General features: G+C 54.7%; 1 protein-coding gene across 1 annotated transcript; it reads left to right on the forward strand.

The window, feature by feature from the left end:
• Positions 1-469: 469 nt before the first annotated feature.
• NOTCH4 (notch receptor 4) lies at positions 470-22,842 on the forward strand. Its single transcript, XM_082732548.1, has 30 exons — positions 470-697; positions 1,462-1,543; positions 1,737-2,029; positions 3,446-3,793; positions 3,869-3,991; positions 4,108-4,344; positions 4,461-4,616; positions 4,913-5,107; positions 6,482-6,595; positions 7,699-7,812; positions 7,899-8,021; positions 8,803-8,962; positions 9,773-9,918; positions 10,200-10,352; positions 10,573-10,690; positions 10,911-10,998; positions 11,354-11,504; positions 12,341-12,525; positions 14,843-15,095; positions 15,330-15,442; positions 16,230-16,753; positions 17,343-17,726; positions 17,836-18,011; positions 18,517-18,736; positions 18,892-18,964; positions 19,068-19,206; positions 20,099-20,394; positions 20,605-20,752; positions 21,261-21,358; positions 21,541-22,842. Exons 1-30 carry the CDS (start codon positions 640-642, stop codon positions 22,252-22,254), a joined length of 5,982 nt encoding a protein of 1,993 aa, XP_082588674.1. The 5' UTR covers positions 470-639; the 3' UTR covers positions 22,255-22,842.
• The last annotated feature ends 722 nt before the right edge of the window (positions 22,843-23,564 follow it).

Below are 23,564 nucleotides of genomic sequence, written 5' to 3' on the forward strand. Positions count from 1 at the left end.
CGTTCTCCGGCAAAGGCAGGTTGAGATTTCCCCCAGAACCAGCCCAGCATCTTGCCTATTCCCCAAAAGGAGAAAACTAAGTCCCCAGCAAGGGCCAAGGTAAGGACAAGAAAGTACCTTGGGTTCCCTCCACCAAGGTTAGTGGTTTCAACTTACGGAAAGTTGCAGATTGTCCAGGAAGCACAGATACGGACCTGGAAGAGATGTCCCAGCACCTCACACCTCTGTTTTCCGGTCCTGACCCTCCCAAGGCAAAGGGCAGCCACCTTGCCATTCTCATCTCTAGAAAGGGGAGGCCACACAATAAGATTCAGTCCCAGCACCACCCCCAGCCCAGTGCTCCCCTCCTATCACCTGCCCTCCAGCCCACAGTCCCACTACTCCCTCTCCCCGGGGTTGTCAGGGACAGAAGGCCCCTCCCTCATCCTCCTCAATGTTCCTCCCCCTCCCCCTTCCATCACTAGGGTGTCCAGGACATTGTGTGACTCAGGAAACAGCTCAGACGAGAGGCTTGCAGCAGGCAGAGGAGGAGGAAGGGGCCGTGGGAGCAGAGGAGGTAGCTCCGGCCACAGTGAGGGCTCTCAGGGTCCTTGCCTGAGAGGGCGGCCAAGGGCTCGGGGTCTGAGCTGGTGCTCTGGAATGCAGCCACCTTCACTGCTGCTGCTGTTGCTGTGTCACTCAGTCGTCAAGACCAGAGGTGAGGCATGGGGCAGGGGAAGTGAAGGGACCCATCTTCCTTAAGAGGCAGTCGGTGGGTTGGGGGCAGAGGGCCAAGCCCCGTGCTTTTGAGGGGACACTGGATGGAGGAGAGTTTCACACAGGGAGGGAGGACTCTGCCCCTGGAGTTGCACAAGTGACAGCGATGGTGACTATCAAGGGAATGGGTGGGAAGGTGCCTGCCCCCAGGGAAAACCCAGCTGGCCTTGGAGCCGGGAGACAGCAGGCCCTCACAATCGCATTTAGGAGGTGAAGAGGGGAAAAAAACGGACCACCTGCTAAGGGGAGGCTGCGACAAGAAAGCAGGAGATGGAGACACAGGAAGGTCAAGGGCTGACCGAGTCCGTTTCCCGGTCCAGCTGTCCCCACCCCCCCGGATGGCTCAATGCTGGGCCCTTCCGGGAGGAAATCCCTTCAACGTCTCAGCCATTCACCTTCCTGGAGTCCCTTGGGCCCCCGTCCTGAGCCCGGCTGTCCTGCTTCCCAGGGATGGAGCCTGAGGCTGGACTTGGGAGGCTGGAGAATAAACAGGAAAGGGGGTGGGGATTAAGAGCTGAAAGAATCTAGAGGCCTGGGGGTGGGAGGGGCTGGGGCTGGAGCACCACGTGAGGACCAGGAACAGAGCGGGTGGTGGTTGTGGGTACGTGTGTGGAGCTAGTGCAGGTAGGTCCCTCCAAAGCAGCTAGAGGAGGAAACAGGGAGCACAAATCTCCCTTCTCAAGCCATCCTCATCTCCATCCCTAGTGCTGCACTGTGGGGACTCCCCAGAGCCTTGTGCCAACGGAGGCACCTGCCTGAACTTATCTCAGGGACAAGGGACCTGCCAGTGAGTGTGCCCCCTGGGAGAGGGAGACTGGGGGTGGGGTGGGGGCGGCGCAGGGCGGAGGGAGGACTGGGAAGGAAGGAGAAAGGGAGGTGGTGAAGGCTCTGAAGGGAAAGGAAAGCAGAGGAGGGAGGTAGGCAAGAAGGCAAAGAGACCCGATGACATGAGTCTTCTTCTCCCCCTTCCCCGCCCTCAGATGTGCCCCTGGCTTCTTGGGTGAGACCTGCCAGTTTCCTGACCCCTGCCTGGATGCCCAGCTCTGCCAGAATGGGGGCAGCTGCCAAGCCCTGCTTCCCACCCTCCCAGGCTCCCCCAGCCTTCCCTCTCCCCTGGCCCCCAGCTTCTCCTGCACCTGTCTCTCTGGCTTCACTGGCCAGAGGTGCCAGGCCCAACTCAAGGACCCCTGTTCTTCCTTCTGTTCCAAAATGGGCCGCTGCCACATCCAGGCCTCAGGCCGCCCACAGTGCTTCTGCCTGCCTGGATGGACAGGTGAGCACTGCAGGGGTGAGGGAGAGGGGACAGGCAGGAGCAGGGGCTGGGAAAGATAGAACGGGAGTCTGAGCGACAGGGAGCCCTTCTGAAGCCTGTGAGAATCAAGAAGCTACTCTTGCTGACCGTTTACCAGACACTGACCTTCACCAGCCCAGTGGTACCAATGGTTAAAATGTTGAAACATTTCCAAACCCGTCAGTGAATGGTTACTGCCATAGCCCCCTTATTGTACCACCCTAACCCTTCTCCTGGCCCCTCCACCCAGCAGCTGGAGGGTTTTTGCCCAGCACAAGGTGGGGGAAGGGGGAACCTCCAGGATTCTGCCTGATAGACATCTGAATGGCCTCTCTCTGAGAAGTGGGAGCCCGTGATAGCACCTGGAAAAATGTGCTGGTGGAAGGGATCTGGCCCAGAGAGAGGAATGGGTGTCAACCCTGGGAAGAGGGGTGCAGCCCTGGGGCAAGGTGAGGGACCCCGGGCGGCAGGGTGTGCTAGCCTGAGGAAGCAGTCGGGAGTGCAGAACAGCGGAGAGCCCCTGGAGAGGAAGGCCCCTCTGACCTACAAGGATGGAGGGGACTGGACGACTGGATAGGGTAGTGGAGGCCACAGGGGTAGGAAAGTATGCTGTGAGCAGTGGACTAGAAACCAGGCTTCTCACACTTGGCCATGCTCAGCCCCTAAACATCCCAGAGAGGCTGATTTAGTGGGTCAGGAGTGGGTCCAGGCATGGAGATTTTTTAACTGCCCAGGTAATTCTGAGGAATTGGGGGTGAGAGGCCAGGCTGTGTGACAAGCACCATCAGTGTTAACTTGCCAGGCCCCGTGCTCTGAGCAGGGGCTCTGGGCAGCCATTCTCACCAAGGAAGTGTGTGCCCTTGAACTAGCTCTCTATGTCCTTGGTTGTCTGCTGATGTCCACATACAGTTGTTGAGAAGAGGACGGGGGCCATGCTCAGGCGGGGCTGACTTAGCTCAGTGCCAGCCACCCCCTGGCCATTGCCCCTGTGCCAGCAGCTGAGGGGGGCTCTCCTTATCATCTGGAACACTGTACCCACCCAAAGATTAGGGAATCCAGAGGAGAGCGGCCAGAGAACTGCCCGAGGGTGCACAGCCAGCAGTGGGAAGGGGTGGGGGGCAGCAAAATGCTAAGTCTGCTGGGAGTTCTCACCTCCCCACCAAGGAAAGGTGACCCAGAGTTTCTCTGGCAGGGCCAATCAGCCATACTCCCACCAACTACATGTCATATTTTCCAGAATGGCGAGGGGTGGTGGAGCAGGGCAAAGCGGGTATGGGAGGAAACGGAAAGAAACATGAAAATCAGCCACAGAGAGAAGCCAGCCTGAGAGCTGCATTCTCTCAGATGAGCTGGGATTTGTGTAGTGCTACTGACAGCTGTCTCTGTCCTCTGGCTCAGGTGAGCAGTGTCAGCTTCAGGACTTCTGCTCTGCCAACCCCTGCATCAATGGAGGGGTGTGTCTGGCCACACACCCCCAGATCCAGTGCCTCTGCCCACCCGGCTTCGAGGGCCATGCCTGCCAACACGATATCAATGAGTGTTTCCTGGACCCGGGACCTTGCCCCAAGGGCACTTCCTGCCATAACACGCTGGGATCTTTCTGGTGTCTCTGCCCCACTGGGCGAGAGGATCCACACTGTGACCTTCAGCCAGGACCCTGCCCCTCTAGTGGCTGCTCCAATGGGGGCACCTGTCAGCTGTTTCCAGGAAGAGACTCTACCTTCCATCTCTGCCTCTGCCCCCAAGGTGTGTCCTAACCCGCAGCCCCTCTCCCTGAGTAAGGAGGGCACCTTCCCTCAGCTAATCTCATGACCCTGTCAGGTTTCACAGGCCCGGACTGTGAGGAGAACTCAGATGACTGTGCTGGCCACCAGTGTCAGAATGGGGGCACTTGCCAGGATGGGCTGGGCACCTACAGCTGCCTCTGCCCAGAGGCCTGGACAGGTGAGTCATGTAAGCCAAGTCCAGAGCACCTGCGACCCAGGTGGTCAGCCCCTGGCCTTCCCTCCTCGCAGGGCTCCCAGCTCCAGCTTTTGTCCCCTTCCCACCCAACCCTGCAGGTTGGGATTGCTCTGAAGATGTGGACGAATGTGAGGCTCCTGGTCCCCCTCGCTGCAGAAATGGTGGTACGTGCCAGAACTCGGCTGGCAGCTTCCACTGCGTGTGTGTGAGCGGCTGGGGAGGCACAGGCTGTGAAGAGAACCTAGATGACTGTATTGCTGCCACCTGTGCCCCAGGATCCACCTGCATTGACCGCGTGGGCTCCTTCTCCTGCCTCTGCCCACCCGGACGCACAGGTGTGACAGCGGGCCCAGGGAGGGGGTGGTAGAGACGGCAAGTAAGAGAGGCACCAAAAGGACAGCTGGGGGCTTTGAGCGGCCCTGGAGAGCCCCACAGCCACCCTGCCCTCCAGGACTCCTGTGCCACATGGAGGACATGTGCCTGAGCCAGCCGTGCCATGGGGAAGCCCAGTGCAGCACCAATCCCCTGACGGGCTCCACACTCTGCCTATGTCAGCCCGGCTACTCAGGGCCCACCTGCCACCAGGATCTGGATGAGTGTCAGATGGGTAAGGCACCCCCGCCCACTTCAGAGCCTCTCTGAGCCCCCAAGCAGCCTCAGCAAATTGTTTTTCAAGTGAAAAACACAATCATCTCTTTTTTCCTGATTTTGCCCAGATTTGGCATCTCTTCCCTACATAGTATTCTCACCAATGCTCCGCCCTCCAGACCTCATTTAGTCCCTCTGTGTCTTAAAGACACTGGCTCTCTCTCTAAACAGGCCCACATGCCTTCCCTGGCAGTCTGGCCTCCTTGCCTTTCCATCCCGGGCCCTTCCGGACTCCTGACTCTTCTCTCCTCCCAGCCCAGCAAGGCCCCAGTCCCTGCGAACACGGCGGCTCTTGCCTCAACACCCCTGGCTCCTTTGACTGCCTCTGTCCCCCTGGCTACACGGGCTCCCGCTGCGAAGCTGATCACAACGAGTGCCTGTCCCAGCCCTGCCACCCCGGCAGCACCTGCCTGGACCTGCTCGCCACCTTTCACTGTCTCTGCCCACCAGGTATGAGATGCATGGAGCCTTGGGTATAGAATCAGGGGACTAATCCTGAACCCCCCAGTCATGACTCCTGCAGAATACAAACGGCCCCAGGCTAGCCAGGCTGTTACCAAAGAATGCTTCTCATCTCCCCACCCCAGATAAACGCTCTGGGATACCCGAGGCTCCTAGGAGAAGGGCTGCCACAGATGATAGCGAGCTTCACGCCGCTCAAGTCTGGGTGAGGGAAGAGCATTCATTTCATAGTCATTGTAAAGTGCACAGCATGGTCCACTATACACAGAAGCTGCTCAAAAAAGAGCAGAACAGCAGCCTCTGCTCATGCCAACTCATAATGTTCCTCCTAATCAGAGAAACTCTCCCCTGTAGAGGCCCTTGAAATCCCAAAGGGCCTGTGTGCTTGGATTTGGTACAACAGAAAAAAAGGTGCCACAGGAAATTCTCCTCAGGGACATATAGCCAATACCAGGAAGCTGAATGAAACCAGAAAAATACTAGCTTACTTCATGCCAGGAACCACCTGAGCATCTTACATGCCTTTTGTCATCTTTGCAACAATCCTATGAGGTCAGCATTATTGCTGTGCCCATTCTATAAATGAATAAACTGAGGCACAGAGAGGGTAAGTGAGTTGTCCAGCTAGTAAGTGGCAGGGCCGGGATTCAAACCCACGGCTTCTGTAGATTTAACCACTACACAAAACAGCCTTTCTCAGCGGAGCAGCATCCAAAGTCAAAAGCAGAGAAAACCATCTAGCAATCCAAGGGACAGGGATAGATGCCGAGGATCTTCACAAGCAGACTCCCCAGGCAAGAAGTGGGAGGCAGCTGAGGACTGGAGGCCCATCCAGTTTCAGTTTAGGGTGAGACTGTGGATACCAGGAGAAGTGCGAAGATACAGGACAAATATGGGACAAATAAACTCCCCAAATGCCCTTCAAATACCTGCCTTGGGGATTCCTGGTCTCCCTGGCACAGAGGCCCACTTGGGTAGAACAAGAGGCTTGAAGCTCCTCTAAGTAGATGCCCATTTGTCTCACTTGTACCTTGAGAACCTTCAGGCTCATTAGTCCAGCCGGGTGAGCCCACCTTCTGTGCAGAGAGTGGCCCCAATAGGTACTTCTTGCTGCCCCCATAGATCCCAGCAAGTGCCCCACTCCCTGAGCTTTCTCATCTGGAGAGGGCAGAGCTACACAGCAGAGCAGCAGGACCGCAGGTTCATCTCCCCAGCCCGCAGGCAGAGCATACCCTGGGAGGGGCTGCCTGATGGGGACACATGCTGGTTCTAGAACCCAGGCCTCCTGGGCAGAAGGGGTGAGTGTCCAGGCGGGGCTGACCTGGCTGAGCCTCATCCCGCACCACACCTCCATGTCCTCAGGCTTAGAAGGGCAGCTCTGTGAGGTAGAGACAGACGAGTGTGCCTCAGCTCCATGCCTGAACCAGGCCGACTGCCACGACCTGCTCAACGGCTTCCGGTGTGAATGCCTGCCCGGTGAGTGCCAATCCCACTCCAGCCCTCTGCCCCACCCTGAACCACAGTGCAGGCCCTGCGATCACCCCAAGCCTCTTGAAGCTCACTCTGGCCTGGCCAAGGAGGCCCCCATTTCTCCAGCTCCTCTGCCCCCAAAACTCTTTTACGTTCCCCAGGTCTTCCCTGTATACTCACCCATCTTCATCTCTGTCCTGCCAAATCACCCAAACTACCCTTTCCAGCCCTCCTCCAGAGTCCTCTGTGTGCTCTCTCTGCTCATGGGGATCCAGGGCTGGTCCTGGTACCGCTCACCCTGGACGCAGGGAACATTGCCCTGGCCTTCCTCTTCCAGCTTCATCAGACCCCTCTGTTCCCTGCTCTCATGATAATGGATGTTTATTGAATATTTACTCCAGGCCAGGCACTTGGCTGTCTACTTTTCAGACATTCTTCATTTAATCCTTTCAATGACACCATGAGGTTCCCTTTTACAGAGGAGGAAACCGGAACCTAGAGAGCTCGAGTAGCTTGCCCAAAGTCACACAGATAGCGGGTGGCTGAGCATCATTCCCTTGTCATCTCCACCTGCCCAGGTGTCTTCTCTGGGAAGCCCTCCAGGTTCACCTTTCCTGGTGAGGGGAAGGGCTAGGACTTGCATTTATGCTTTTCACACAATATATTTTTAGCCTTGATACAAATATCCAATTATGGCTTATTTACATGAAGAATGAACTTACCAAGTTACTCTCTGTTATTTTATCAAACTCAAATCAGTATTTGAGAAGCCCCGAAATTTGTGCCTCATTATATAATGAAACATGTAGACGAACCCCCAAACCAAGCCATCTGAAACAAGAACCTTTCCATTGCCATTTGTAGCAGTTATTTCTACATATGTAAAGAGAAGACTCTAAGTATTAACTCTAAATTTCTTATTTAAATCCATGAAATCATACCTGTACAGCTTAGTCAGAAATTTTTGTAACAAACTGCCTAATGAATCTAGAGAAAATCACTAAAAAGGAAGGAAGGAAAGAAGGGAGGGAGGAAGGAAGGGAGGGAGGGAAAGAAGAAAAACATGACAACCTTTGCCATCTCTCCGCACTCACTCCCTGCCCCACCAGGATTCACTGGGTCCCAGTGTGAGGAGGACATCAATGAGTGTGGGAGCTCTCCCTGTGCCAATGGGGGGCAGTGCCAGGACCAGCCCGGATCCTTCCGTTGCGAGTGTCTCCCAGGTAAACCAGGGCTCAAACACTGGAGGGGAGAGTGGGGCAAAGGACAGACTTCTGGTCAGGCTCCTTACCCTCCTGCTGTGCCACAGGCTTTGAAGGCCCGCGCTGTGAGGCAGAGGTGGACGAGTGCCTGAGTGGCCCATGCCCCGCTGGAACCAGCTGCCTGGATCTCCCCGGAGCCTTCTTTTGCCTCTGCCCCTCTGGCTTCACAGGTCAGCCAGGGAGGCATTAGAAAGGACTGGCAGGAGAACTGAGCCCATATGGGGTGGGGCAGAGGTCACAACTGGGCATTCGAGGGCTGGGACGTGAGAAGAGAAGGCAACAGGAACCCCTTGGAGTTATTCCATGCGCAACCTGCACAATTGTACGACCTGGGGCTGACGGCAGGTGTCATCCTTAGGGCACATGCTGGGCCCAATTATGAATCATGTGTGATTAGGGTTCCACAGGAAGCCATTCATTTGCTTATTTAGCAAAAACATATTAAGTGTCTCCTCTGCCAGACACAGACACAAGCACAGTAAGAGAGTTGCTCTCCTCAACTGGCTTTAAATCTAGAGCAGAGAGACCACGAAGTCCTGTTGGTTATGGCCCAAAGGTGCTCTGGGAGAGGACTGCACAGGATTCTATAGGAGCACAAAGGACCAGCCGACCAGACTAGAGATAAGAGGGCTTCATGGAGGAGGTGATGGCTGAGCTGAATTTTGAAGAATAAGTAGGAGTTTGTCATGATAGAGTGATTGCATGTTTTAGCTGCAGGTTAACTGCATGCACAAAGGTATGGAAGGAAAACTGAGCAGCTCAGCAGTTACAGGAAAATCATGTCACACAGGGCCCTGTGTGTCATTCTGAAGAAGTTAGACTGTATCCTGAGGCAATAGGGAGCCACTGAAGGACAGCTTCATGGGGTGTGAGCAAGTCATACATAAGAAGTGGCTTTGGCCCCATCAAGGACATGGAGGGACTCTGTTTTCTCCCATCTCCCCACTGCAGGTCATGTCTGTGAGGTTCCCGTGTGTGTCCCCAACCTGTGCCAGCCCACAAGAAAGTGCCAGGATCGGGAGGACAAGGCCCAATGCCTGTGCCCTGACGGGAATCCTGGCTGTGCTCCCATTGAGGGCAACTGCACCTGCCACCATGGGCACTGCCACAGGTAACCTTCCAGGCCTCCCTGCGCCGTCCCCCTGTCCTTCTCAGCGAGGGCAGAGCACAGCCAGTGAGCAGGGAGCCTGCAGGAAATGACAGAGAGAGAAGATGGAGATGGCAAAGTGCTGAGCTCATTGCCAATTTGAGGGCATAACTAGTGAGTGATGTCCCATGGGGGCAGAAGTCATAAATCATGGGGGGAACCAAAGGCTAGGGGGTCAGAGCAGAAAGAAAAGCATTAGATCCCAGGCCCAATTCATCATACATTAGACAAATACTGAGCATCTGCTATGTGTGGGTACTTTTCTAGGGACTGGGGAAACCGCACAGAACAAAAGAGATAATGTGTCTGTTCTTTTTTTTTTTTTTTAAGATTTTTATTTATTTATTTGACAGAGAGAGAGCACAAGCAGAGGAGCAGCAGAGGGAGAGGGAGAAGCAGGCTTCCTGACCCTGAGCTCCTGAGCAGGCTCCTAGGCAGGGAACCCGATACAGGGCTCGATCTCAGAACCCTGGGATTATGACCCAAGCCAAAGGCAATGCTTAACCGACTGAGCCACCCAGGTGCCCCAACACTTCTGCTCTCATGGAGCTTTCCTTCTAATTAGGAAAGAGAGACAATAAACAGTTACAGGAAAAATGTAGTATATGGAAAGGGGACGATGCTGAGAGCAGAGCCACTGAAGAAAGGGGCCAGAGTCTCAGGGCAAAAAAAAAAAAAAAAAAGAAGAGGTCCTAGGGGTTTGACCATTGAGGGAGGGGATGAAGTGAAAAAACACCAGAAGAAGAAAACCCTCCATTTTCTTTTCATGACCAGATCCTCATGTGTGTGTGACGTGGGCTGGACAGGACCAGAATGTGAAGCAGAGCTGGGGGGCTGCATATCCATGCCCTGTGCCCATGGGGGGACCTGTCAGCCCCAGCCCTCTGGCTACAACTGTACCTGCCCCCCAGGCTACACAGGTGAGGCCCGCCCTAAGCCACAGACATTCTGGGCTGGCCACCCTCTAATCAAGGTCAAGACCAGTAGAGACATGTCCCAAGACTCTGGGTCTGGGTCACCACCCAGGAGAACGGGGCACAGGCTGTAGGGAACACAGGTGATGTGCAAGAGGCAGTAAGAAAAGACAAAAGGTTGGATGGGAGAAAATAGGGATGGGGACGAGGAAAAGGAAGGGGAGGGGAGTGGAGGAAGACAAGAGAGAAGAGGATTCCCTCTCTCAGACCCTACTCACTTCCCTCAGGACCTACCTGCAGTGAGGAGGTGACAGCTTGTCATTCAGGGCCTTGCCTCAATGGTGGCTCCTGTAGCCCCAGGCCGGGGGGCTATTCCTGCACCTGCCCTCTGAGCCACACTGGGCCACGTTGCCAGACCAGCACTGACCACTGTGCCTCTGGTGAGTGCCCACCGCATCCTCCAGCTGGGCCACAGGAGGATAGAGGAACTGGTCTGGGTGGGTGTGTTACATATGAAAACAAATTAACTGGGTGCCATGATGGGGTGCTGTTTTGATGGGGACAGGAGGGAGGGCGTGTGTGTCCTGTGTGTGGTGTGACTAAGGCTACAGGTCAGGTTACAGGCAAGGAACCCAAACCCTCACAGCCTCCTCTCTCCAGCCCCGTGCCTCAATGGGGGTACCTGTGTGAACAGGCCTGGCACCCTCTCCTGCCTCTGTGCTACGGGCTTCCAGGGTCCACATTGTGAGGAAAGGACCCGTCCCAGCTGCGCCGACAAGTGAGCAAAGACCCCCAAGAGGAAGGGAGGGGGCCCCCTCAGCCTTCCCACCCTTCCTCTCCATCTCCTCTGGGGCTCCAGACTGCCTTGAATTCCATATCGCAGATCCTTTCACTCTGCTTCCCTTTCTGGTTCCCCATCTCACCATCACGTCCCACCCTCTCTCCCCTTTGATTGCCCGGACTTCCTCCCACTGTGCCCTGTGTCCATCCTGTTCCAGCCCCTGTAGGAACAGGGCAACCTGCCAAGATGGCCCCCAGGGCCCCCACTGCCTCTGCTCCCCTGGCTACACAGGAGGCAGCTGCCAGGTGAGCGGTGCTGAGCCAAGATGCTGAGGAGGGTAGTGGCTGGAAGGCTCTGGTGGAAGGGTCTCTGGGACTAAAAGACAGAGCAGGGAGCTGGGGAGAGGTATCCACAGGTCTGGAATCTGGGAGTGGAGTGAGGTTTGCATGGAATAGAAAGAATGAAAGGATTTCTGATGCCAGGGATGCTCTGGGATGTGGGTATGAGAGGAAACCAGGGTGGGAGGGGGGCTATCACCGGGCCCCAGACCATTCAGGAGAGAGTCTCAGAAGTAAGGATTTTGAGGAGCTAGCTGAAAACCTTCTCTGGGTCTACACACATGATATTCTGTCCTGACTCTTGCTCCCTCCCAAACCTCAGAGTCTGATGGACTTATGTGCCCTGAAGCCCTGTCCACATAATTCCCACTGCCTCCAGACTGGGCCCTCCTTCCAGTGCTTGTGCCTCCAAGGATGGACCGGCCCTCTCTGCAACCTGCCACTATCCTGTCAGAAGGCTGCTCTGAGCCAAGGTACTGACCCAAGGACCAAGGGGGAACAGATGAAGAGAGTAAGGGTGTCCCCTCTACCTGATCCCTGATGGCATCCACACACAACATTTGTCCAAAACAACCAACTGAGAGTCAAAGTAACACAAACCAAACACTATTACTGATGCTACAGCTCTTGAGGCAGCCTACCTCCACTTAGCTTCTATCCCCATGCTCAACACAACTCAAGCAACACCAACCCGTCCAGCCAACAAGACCCCAGCTTAACACAACCCCTGGGACATAGCTCACTGCGAAGCAACCCAACTCTGTCATGACCAATCATAACTCACCTAGAGTGGACCACACTTCACTTAACTCAACGGCTGCTTCCCACTCACTAGGGGCCAAGCCCCTTGTAAAAGAACATACCCCTCATTCATATGAGGCTTACTATGAACAGAACTCAAGCAGGAGCCTCTTGTGGGCTTAAAGGATAGAAATCACAGTGAGGGAACATGAGAGGATGCAAATTCAGGAGACAGACTTAGCCCATTAGTTAACCCCCCTCCCAAAGTTTCCTTTGAGTTCTTTCTTCCTTGAGACTTGTTTTAAACTAAGAATACAGTTGCTTATAATGATCTAAAAAGCTTAACAGGAGGTATCTCTCCCCATTCTGGCACAACAGGCAGGAGGGGGATCTTGATGTTATAACCTTTTTAGCACCAGAAGTTACTGACTCCTCTGGCTCCAAGTGGCCTCCCCCCACCCCAGGAACGTCAGTGATCCCCAAAAGCCTCTCTGCTCTAGGTCTGGGGCCCCTGAGAAACTTTCCTCCCCACTTAGCTACATCCATCCCTGTTTGCCTCTCTCCTCAGGCACAGAAGTGTCTTCCCTGTGCCAGAATGGAGGCGTCTGCCTTGACAGAGGCTCCTCCTACTTCTGCCGCTGCCCTCCCGGATTCCAAGGCAGCATATGCCAGGACAGGGTGGACCCATGTGAATCCAGGCCCTGCCAGCATGGGGCCACCTGCATAGCCCAGCCCAGCGGCTATCTATGCCAGGTGAGCAGGCCTAGAGGAGAATGGGGAGGGGAGACAAGGGCGGGCTGCACATGGGAAAAGCCGCTGGGCAGGGCACTAATGCATTCATCTGCTTTTCCTTTCTTTACCCCACACAGCCAACGTACCCCCAAATCATGTCCTTTTGGCTCCTAAATCTTTATCAACTCTGGCCTTCCTCCTTCACCCTTTGTCCCACTGCCTCCGTCAAGGCCTCTGCTGCAGGCTACCTGGGCACCTGGAGCTCCCTGTCCCTGCCCTAGAGGCTCAGCCTTTACTCCACCACCAGGTGCTCTGTTGAAAATGTTAAGCTGGCCTGTCACTCCTCCACTTAAACCCCTTCAGTGGCTGCCCACCTCTTTGACAGTGAAGTCCGAGGCCCTGGTGACCGGCCTGCCACCCAGGTTTCATCTCACCCCACCCCCACCCTCCTGCTCTCTGCTCCAGCAGCTGCTGGCTTCCCTGCACACCCCGTTTACTGGCTCTTCCATGCTCTTCCCCACCCCTCTTCCACTGATGGTGCCCAAGAGGTACCTTCCTCAGGAAAATCTCCCTAACTTCTCTCCAGACTGAGTTTGGGCCTCTCTTTGGTGGTTCCAGTCACTGAGCAGCAGAGACAAAGCTGGGACTCAAGTCGGAGCAGCCTAATGCCTGTACTCCAAACTCCCAGCTTTGGGGGCGCCTGAGTGACTTAGTCAGTTAGGCATCTGTCCTTGATTTCAGCACAGGTCATGATCTCAGGGTCATAAAATCCAGCCCTGCATTGGGCTCCAGGCTGGGTATGGAACCAGTTTAAGATTCTCTCCCTCTTCTTCTGTGCCACACACACACACACACACACACACACACCAAAAAAAAAAAAAAAAAAAAAAAGAGGGGTACCTGGGTGGCTCAGTCGTTAGGTATCTGCCTTTAGGCTTGGGTCATGATCTCAGGGTCCTGGGATCAAGCCCTGCATCAGGCCCCCTGCTTGTGTTCCCTCTCTCTGTCATCTCTGTCAAATAAATAGATAAAATCTTAAAAAAAAAAAAAAAAAAAAGAACCCTGACTTTGAATAAAAGACATGATGCAGATCCCCTAAACATTTTCTTTGACTTTTTAAATTTTTTATTCAAACACACATGAAAGCAATGTACTAATTAGTAGTGAACAGCCCTGCACCCATGACTCAGCTTTACCTCCCATTTCCTGAGACTCCTTCTCTCAGACATCCCCAAAACACCCCACTCACCTGCTTCTCTCAACCCTCTGGCCACTCCCCAGATTCTCTGTTAACTCCCTCTTTTCTCCACCTTTCGGAAGCCTTGCTGGTACTGTGTTCTTACATGCTCTCCTTGCTCTTGCAAGAACTCAGCCCATGGTACAGAACCTCAGCAATGACCTTGCTCCTACTAGCAGAATGGCATGAAGCAAGTCCCAAATGCTTAAGGGCACTGGTTGGACATCACAGACTTGCACTGAATCCCAGCTCTGCCACCAGTTAGAAGTGTGACGTGTGCAAGTCACTCAGCATTTCCAGGCATCAGTTGCCTTTTCTGTAAAGTGAGAATCAAATGAGATAAAACATCTGCAGGGTTTGGGGGAGAGTTTTGTGAGGTTATGTATAGAAACCATGTAATAAATTCTCTCTCTCTCTTCTGGTTGAATGAGAATTTAACAGAAGTGGGGAGGAGTTCTAATTCTCTTCATATTCCTAGTCCTTAAAACAATGCCCAGCACAAAGTCTGAACTCAATAAATGCTGAACTCAATAAATTAATCAACAAAGGATGCCTGGGTGGCTGAGTCATTAAGCATTAAGCGTTAAGCGTTTACCTTCAACTCAGGTCACGATCCCAGGTTCCTGGGATTGAGCCCTGCACTGGACTCCTTGCTTGCCCTGGAGGGGGTGGGGGGTTAGGGGGCCAGGGATGGGGGCTGCTTCTCCATCCCCCACTCCCTCTGCTTGTGTTCCCTCTCTGGCTGTTTCTGTCAAATAAATAAAATATTTTTTTAAAAAATGATAAAGCATGACAGAGCCTGGTGGAGGTGTGGTGGGGGAAGGAGGTCTTACCAAAAATGGACCTATTGCTTAGTGGCAGTGGATCCTAAGATGCTTTGGGACTGCTGGAGGGGCTAAGTTGCAAGCCATTGAACGAAGGTGTGTCATGGAGTTGAGACAGAAGGGTTGGGCTACACAGGGCTGCGATTGACAATAAACTGAATGATGCTTTGAACTGGAAGGTGGGGAGAAGGCTGGGCAGATGATCTTGAGCTGGGTCCCCTGTAGTGCTGGGATGGGTGGTACGACTGCTTCCCTGTCTGACCCTCTTTGCCTACAGTGTGCCCCAGGCTACAGTGGACAGAACTGCTCAAAGGAATCCAACGCTTGTCAATCCCAGCCCTGTCACAACCATGGGACCTGCACCCCCAAAGCTGGAGGCTTCTACTGCACCTGCCCTCCAGGCTTTGTGGGGCTGCGCTGTGAGGGGGACGTAGACGAGTGTCTGGACCGGCCCTGCCACCCCACAGGCACAGCAGCCTGCCACTCTCTGGCCAATGCCTTCTTCTGTCAGTGTCTGCCTGGATACACGGGTGAGGCCTGGGAGGGTGTGTGCAGGCACACCTGGGGCACAGCTGAGCTCCCAATCCCCACCCACAAGGCAACCTAGTCATTGTGTTTATCCCCCTGCCTCCACACTACACCCTAGAGACTATGCCCAGGATTCCCCTGCCTGAGCAGGTAGGGCTGGGTTAATTCCCAGGAATGAGCTAGGGGGGAGGCAGTGACAGAAGCAGAGTGTGACATCTGATCCCACCCCATCACAGGCCAGTGGTGTGAAGTGGAGACAGACCCCTGTCAGAGCCAGCCCTGCTCCCATGGAGGGTCCTGTGAGACTATAGTAGGACCACCCCTGGGTTTCACCTGCCACTGCCCCCAGGTGAGTGAACGCAAAGCTGTCTTCTCTGTTGCCCCCAACACTGATGCAAGGTGAGAATGCCTGAACTGGGATCCTAGAGGGGAGCCCAGGGAGCACCAGAGGTCTATTACTGTGAAAGCTAGCACATGTTACAGTGGTAAATTATTCAGAACCAATTCAGGGGGAAAGGTAGGATCAGGTGGTAGCATGAATGGAATTTTCAGAAATCACAGGCACTGCCTAACACAAGACCCCAAAGTCAAGCTGGGTGAGACCTTGGATAAGTTCTTTTACGTGTGTGTGTGTGTGTGTGTGTGTGTGTGTGTGTGTTTATGGACTTCAGATGCATGAAATCAGGTTAATTGTAAGCCTTGGTTCATGATACACTAACATCATTGATTTGTGCATGTCTTTCTTTGATTTCTTCTTATAACATAAAACCCATAAACCAATAAACGATAACTCACATGTGCTTATGTCTTCCTCTATCCCATTCCCCTTCCAGAGAAGGAAAAGTATATAACCCTATGTACAGGGATAAAGATATTAATTACTACCACTCTCTAGGTGGTTAGTCTCCTAGGTTGTTGCACACAGCTGTGGTTCATCCATTTTCACCACTGCGCAATATGTCATTGTGTGAAAGTACCACGGACCATGGTTTCAACATCTATAAAATGATGAACTTGATGTTCTCTGAGGCCCCTTCCAGATATGAGACTATAAGACCCACTGAGAATCTGCTTGTCTGGGGGAGGGTTGAAAGAATAATAAAGGGCCTCCCCCAATATCTCTCTCCTCTTCACAGGGTTTTGAGGGCCCCACCTGCAGCCACAGAGCCCCCTCCTGTGGCCTCCATCACTGTCACCATGGTGGCCTGTGTCTGCCCTCCCCCAAGCCTGGCTTCCCACCCCGCTGTGCCTGCCTCAGTGGCTATGGGGGCCCTGACTGCCTGACCCCTCCGGCTCCTCATGGCTGTGGCCCTCCTTCTCCATGCCTACACAACGGCAGTTGCTCAGAGATCCCTGGACTTGGGACCCCAGGCTTCCGATGCTCCTGCCCTCCCAGCTCCCCAGGGCCCCGGTGTCAGAGGCCTGGAGCAAAGGAATGTGAGGGCAGAGGTGGAGATGGGGCCTGTGACGCTGGCTGCAGCGGCCCTGAAGGAAATTGGGATGGGGGAGACTGCTCTCTGGGGGTCCCGGACCCCTGGAAGGGCTGCCCTTCCCACTCCCAGTGTTGGCTTCTCTTCCGGGATGGGCAGTGCCACCCGCAGTGTGACTCTGCTGAGTGTTTGTTTGATGGCTACGACTGTGAGACTCCTCCGGCCTGCACGTGAGCCTGAAACCCTGACTTGGGGGTGAGGTGTGGAGGAGGGCAGAGTGAGGCAGGAGGAAGGACATAGATGCCTCTGGGTTGCCGTGTGACTACAGCCTCAAGCTCCGGGGAGTTTCCCCCCTAATAACCGTTGCTAAGTAGCGGTAGAAGACACTGGGTTCCAGTCCAAGGGAGTAGGGCAGCATCAATATTTAACATGGGGACCAGGAAGGAGGGCACCACCTCTGTCTGGCCTCCTCTCAGAGTTGTGGAACCTCTGACCTCAAGCCTCTTTCTCTGTGCCCATTGCCATGGAATATCTACCCTAGCAACCAGCACCCCTGGTTGGGCCTTGGACTCTCCTTCAGGGAGACAGGAGTGCTTGGGAGGGTAGGGAGAGGAGACAGTCTTAGGAGACAAGGGTGTGACAGACATTAGAGGGTCTGGACTACCTGCCATCCAGGACCTGACTAAGCCCGTTGCTCCGGAGCTCTCCCCACTTAGCAATCAGTACCTAGAGGCAGTGGAATATCAGACATCTCTCTGGAATGAAAAAGGGGGTCGGGTTTCTTTGGGAATCCTGAGTCCCCCTCTCCTCACCCCACAGTCCAGCCTATGACCAGTACTGCCACGATCACTTCCACAATGGGCACTGCGAGAAAGGCTGCAACACTGCAGAATGTGGCTGGGATGGAGGTGACTGCAGGCCTAAAGATGGGGATTCAGAATGGGGGCCCTCCCTGGCCCTGTTGGTGGTGCTGAGCCCCCCAGCCCTGGACCAGCAGCTGCTTGCCCTGGCCCGGGTGCTATCCCTGACTCTGAGAGTGGGGCTCTGGGTAAGGAAGGATAGTGATGGCAAGGACATGGTGTACCCCTATCCTGGGCCCCAGGCCGAAGAGGAGCTGGGAGGAACCCTGGACATCTCCCATCAGGAGAGAGCAACCCTTCACACACAGCCTGTGGGCAAGGAGACTGACTCTCTCAGCACTGGGTAAGAAGGTAGGGCCAGGGGAGCGGTGCGCCAGACACCAGCTTTTTAGTGGGTGGAGGGAAGGGAGCCAGGGACCAACACAGGGGTCTCTGGGGCACCTCCCCTACAGGTTTGTGGTGGTGATGGGTGTGGATTTGTCCCGCTGTGGCCCTGACCACCCTGCATCCCGCTGTCCCTGGGATCCTGGGCTCCTGCTCCGCTTCCTCGCCGCCATGGCGGCAGTGGGGGCCCTGGAGCACCTGCTGCCAGGACCCCTACTGGCTGCCCATCCTCGTGCTGGCACCGGTAGGTGACCCCCATCATCTCCCCTGACATTGCTCCCGACCCACTTCCAGCAATGGAGGCCAAATGACACAGGATTGCAGGGACCACAGATGGTAGGTGTAGAGACTGACCCTTGTGAACCTCATTCTCTAACTGGATCTCCTCATGGCCCCTTTGCTCTTCAGTCTCCTTCCTCATTTCCCTAAGTACTTTATCCTAACCTTTATCATCTGGTCCATCCTCTACTAAGTGCAATCATCCCTCTGTCAAACAGCTCACAGTACAGGAAAGAATCATAGCCCATACAGCACTTCCTACAGGCCGGGCCTTGCTCTAAGGGCTTTTATAGTATCAACTCATTTAATCCTCCCAACAACACCATAAGGCAGGTACTATTATGATTCCCTTTTCCACTTTGCATGAGGAAACTGATGAAAGAAGTTACTGCACTTGCCCAGAGGTCTCACAGTTAGTACCCAGCCTCACGAGAAATGGTCTCTTTTTGTGACTGTCTCTCTCCCGCCAGCACCACCCACCAACCAGCTTCCCTGGCCTGTGCTGTGCTCACCCGCGGCCGGGGTGCTTCTCCTGGCCCTTGGGGCTCTTCTGGTTCTTCAGCTCATCCGGAGGCGGCGCCGAGAGCATGGGGCCCTCTGGCTGCCCCCTGGATTCATTCGAAGGCCTCGAACTCAGCCGGCTCACCGCAGACGCCGGCCTCCCCTGGGTGAAGACAGCATTGGCCTCAAGTAAGAGTGAGGAGGAAAGGGGCTCAGGGAGGGAACCCTTTCCTGTGGAGACATTTATGATCAGAATTTGATGACAGAGGAAGGGGAGACGGGGAGGAAGGCTGCTGGAAGTCCTGGGGACCCTGAAGGTCGTCTACCCAAACACCCCCTTCCAGGGCACTGAAGCCAGAGGCAGAAGTTGATGAGGATGGAGTTGTGATGTGCTCAGGCCCCGAGGAAGGAGAGGAGGTGGGCCACGTGATAGTACTGGGGCAGGAATGGTCCTGAGGTAATGGCAGAGTTGAAGGGAAGAGTCAGCCTTCCTTCACTGATCCTTGTTCTGATCCCCAAGGCTGAAGAAACGGCCTCACCCTCCAAGTGCCAGCTCTGGCCTCTGAGCAGTGACTGTCAGGAGCTCCCCCAGGCAGCCATGCTGACTCCTCCCCAGGAATCAGAGATGGATGTCCCTGACGTGGACACACGTGGACCTGGTATGTGAGTTAACCCAGACCAAGAAAAGAAAAATTCCCGTTGACTCTTTTAGAATCAGAAAGTATTTTGATATTAGAATGGAGAAAATTAAGCTTAGAGTTAGTGCCTTAGAATAGTGATTCTTAAAGTGTGGTCCCAGGACAGAAGAATCAGGCATCATCAGGGCAATTGTTAGAAATACAAATAGAGGGCGCCTGGGTGGCTCAGTGGGTTGAGCCGCTGCCTTCGGCTCGGGTCATGATCTCGGGGTCCTGGGATCGAGCCTCGCGTCGGGCTCTCTGCTCGGCAGGGAGCCTGCTTCCTCCTCTCTCTCTCTGCCTGCCTCTATGCCTACTTGTGATCTCTGTCTGTCAAATAAATAAATAAAATCTTAAAAAAAAAAAAAAAGAAAAAAAAAAAAGAAAAAGAAATACAAATAGAAATACAAATTCTCAGGCTCCACTCCAGAGCTACTGACTCAGAAATCCTCAGTCTGCTGTCTTACTGCTTTACAGACTCCTGTCAATCACTGAGGTACACATTAGGTGAGTGAGAGGAAACCAGAACACTTGTTCATAGCTGAGGGTTTTTTCTTTTTTAAAAGGAATTTACTCACTGTAATACTAAGGACTGTGTATTTTAACCAGCCCTCCAGTCCGATCCAGACTCAAGTTTGAGAACCACTGCCTGGAAAGTCTAAGAATTAAGGCACACCGGCTCCCTTTACAGACAAGGAAACCGAAGCACAGAAAAAAGTAATAAAGTCATGACTAAAGACACACAAAATCAAGAGCCAGAGCTGGGCTTCCTGACACCTCAGGCTATGATTCTCCCCGAACCACCATGTTCTCCTCCTGCAGTCCCATCCTTTTGACTAACTTGTCTCCCATTCTTCATGTCTCCCACCCACAGATGGGGTAACACCCCTGATGTCGGCAGTTTGCTGTGGGGGAGTGGAGTCCAGGACCTTCCAGGGAGCATGGTTGGGAAGCCCTGAGCCCTGGGAACCCCTGTTAGGTGGAGGGGCCTGTCCCCAGGCTCACACTGTGGGCACTGGGGAGACACCCCTGCACCTGGCTGCCCGATTTTCCCGGCCAATGGCTGCCCGCCGCCTCCTTGAGGCTGGAGCCAACCCCAACCAACCAGATCGAGCAGGGCGCACCCCTCTGCACACTGCTGTGGCTGCTGATGCTCGGGAGGTTTGCCAGGTCAGTGCACACTGGGGTCGCTAAAGGGAACAAGGGGCAAGGCAAAAGCATCCCCTAGGGTTTGGCAGAGAGGAAGGTGATGTGAGATTGGGGGTCTGAAAGAGAAACAACAGATGGCCAAATATGGATTGGGATCTGGTTAAGAGTGTGAGGGGCCTGAGCGAGCAGTCCAGGACAAACAGGGTTCACTGGCCCTCTCTGGACCCCCAGCTCCTACTCCGCAGCAGACAGACTGCAGTGGATGCACGGACAGAGGACGGGACCACAGCCCTGATGCTGGCCGCCAGGCTGGCAGTGGAGGACCTGGTTGAAGAACTGATCGCAGCCCAAGCAGATGTGGGGGCCAGAGATAAATGGGGTACGGATCTGGAGAGGTTGGTGCTGTGCTGTGGAGAAGTGGCACAGATGGAGTGTGAGATAAGATGCAAAAAAAGGAAACAGCAGAGAGACCAACTGCAGACGGGGATCCCCTCCCACCTAGCCATGAGGGTGGTAAATGTGCAGTGCGACGTCAGTATGGAATCCTACCCCTGTCATCCTCAACAACATACCCACACTGCCCTAGCCCACTGGAAACTAGGCTGAGGAAGGAGTGTCTGTGAGAAGGGGGAGAGGTCTAGTGGGGGTAGGTCTCCCGGTCCCACCGAGCCCAGAACAATGCCCCATTGTCCCTCCCGCGCGCCGGTGACGTTAAGAGAAGCAGGGCTTCCTGCCGGCCGGCGGTCACCCGGGTAACGCTTCCGCCTTTGAGGTAACCCCCGCGGGCCCAAATAAGTCCTTCCCCCAAAACCAGAATCCGTGGGAAACAGGAACCCAGGCGTCTGTTTCCCAGCCTCGGAGTATCAACCACCCACGTCGTCCCCTAGGAAAAACCGCGCTGCACTGGGCCGCCGCCGTGAACAACGCCCGGGCCGCCCGCTCCCTTCTCCAGGCCGGAGCCGACAAAGACGCCCAGGACAGCAGGGTTAGACCAGGAGCGGGATCTACTAAAACAAAGCAAAACAGGGCGTGGGAAAGGCGGAAAGCGCGGGAAGCCACCCGACCTGAAGGGGGAAGGGCCGGTGCCCAAGTGGGTGGAGTCCGGAAGGACCACTCTGTGGGCGTGGTCCCCCTGACCTCGCCCCCTGGCGGTTTCCTCTGGCACAGGAGCAGACGCCGCTGTTCCTCGCGGCCCGAGAAGGGGCGGTGGAAGTGGCCCAGCTGCTGCTTGGGCTGGGAGCGGCCCGAGGACTGCGGGACCAGGCCGGGCTAGCGCCGGGGGACATCGCCCGACAGCGCAATCACTGGGATCTGCTGACGCTGCTGGAGGGGGCGGGGTCACTGGAGGCGCGTCACAAAACCACGCCGGGCCGCGGGGCGGGCCCCTTCCCGCGCTCGCGGACAGCGTCCGGCAGCTTGCCCCCGCGGGGGGGCGGGGCCCCATCGCGCTGCCGGACTCTGTCGGCCGGAGCACCCCCGCGCGGGGTCGGAGCATGTCTGCAGGCCCAGACTTTGTCCGTAGAATGGGCGGCGCGCGGGGGCGGAGCCTACTCGCATTGCCAGGGTCTTTCGAAAGGAGGAGCTGGAGGAAGCCTGCGCCCCGGAGCCCGTAGGTTTTCTGCAGGCATGCGCGGGCCTCGGCCCAACCCTACAATAGTGCAAGGAAGATCCGGGGTCGCTTCCGGAAGCGGGGGTGGGGCCTCGGCTGATGACTGGCCCTGCGATTGGGTTACCCTAGGGCCCTGCGGCCCCACCTCCAACACTCCCATTCCGCCTCTTTGCCTTACGCCGTCCCCGGAGCGGGGATCCCCTCAAGTTGCCTGGGGTCCCCCAACCCACCAAGTAATACCTTTAAGCGCGGAAAGCGAGGGTCAAGAGTAGGACGCTACATGACAGGGAGGGATTCTAAAAATGGGCACCCATTCTGGGACAATCCGGAAAGACTCCAGATTTTAAGATCCCGGAGCCCCAAAAGTGAGGGGTCATGAGTATGCTGTCCTTTCCCAGATGAGTGTATGCCCACTCCGTCTTCCACGTGGAGAAGCTGCAGCCCTAGAAAAAGGGTTTGGGGTGCTGGAATGACGGGGGCCTGGCCCTTCTCCCAGGGCATAAGGGTGAGGGGCTACCCAAGGGTGGAGTGGAACTGGGGATGTACCTCTGAACTGGAACCAGTAACTGCAGACATATAAGATGTAAGATGTTCTTTCCTGTATATTGTATCCAAAGGAAGCCTCTTATCACCCATCACACCCACCACCTACAAATGGCTGACAAATATTTATTGAGTGCCCACTATGTGCCAGGCACTGTGTAGGTGCTGAAGTGGGGGGCCAACGCCACTCCAGCTGATGATTCCTTGCACTCTCACCACTTGCCTTTGCGGGGATGAGGCGCCATTCTTCTCACCTCTATCTCTATTTGAGAACCTTTAACCTGTCACCCCATAATAAAGCTTATTTGAAATGTTAACCCTTTTTTTTGGAAGAGTTGAGTGGGATGGGAAAAAATATTAAATGACTGCATAATGTTTTCAGAATGTTGTGCCCCAAGATCAAAGTCATCCCTTTGGATGGAGGCTTTTAGTACAGTTCAAGAGCAAGAATAAGTAGATTTGGGGGTATTATGTTAATTTAGAGTATCATCTGAAAGCAGGAATCTCTCATAGCCCAGGGAGAAACCAGACACACAAACATACACACACTAAACCATGCATATCCTTTGTCCTCTTCCAAAGGCATTTAGTTATTCCTAAAAGCATCAAGTTGGAGAGAGCACCTCAAACGTTATCCACCTTTCAGGAACATGGTTATACCTCTTTAATGGTGATGGGCCTGAGACATGGAAGCATGAGGCATTTTGAAAGCTAATAGTAGGGTGCCTGGCTGGTTCAGTCATTAAGCAACTGCCTTCAGCTTGGGTCATGATCCTAGGGTCCTGGGATCGATTGGGCCCCAACACCTTTCTCCCCCCACTCCTCGCCATTCTGCTTCCTTCTCACGGGAAGCCTGTTTCTCCCTCTCCCACTCCCATGCTTGTGTTTCCTCCCTGGCTGTATCTCTCTCTGTCAAATAACTAAGTAAAGTATTTTTTTAAAAAAAGCTAATAGTGACTACCGTTTATTGAGCATTCACTATATGCCAAATTCTTTTATCACATTTAATCCTCACATCAATTCTACAAGGCAGGTGCTA

This window comes from Mustela nivalis (genome assembly GCF_964662115.1).
Source record: "Mustela nivalis genome assembly, chromosome: 5".
Taxonomy (NCBI): domain Eukaryota; kingdom Metazoa; phylum Chordata; class Mammalia; order Carnivora; family Mustelidae; genus Mustela; species Mustela nivalis.

Bases quoted from the DNA above. Each gene is read 5' to 3' on its own strand.
- NOTCH4 (XM_082732548.1), top strand. From the start codon at position 640: ATGCAGCCACCTTCACTGCTGCTGCTGTTGCTGTGTCACTCAGTCGTC. The intron at 10,999-11,353 runs GTGAGCGGTGCT...CCCAAACCTCAG, and splicing joins ACACAGGAGGCAGCTGCCAG to AGTCTGATGGACTTATGTGC. The intron at 19,207-20,098 runs GTATGTGAGTTA...TCCCACCCACAG, and splicing joins CGTGGACACACGTGGACCTG to ATGGGGTAACACCCCTGATG.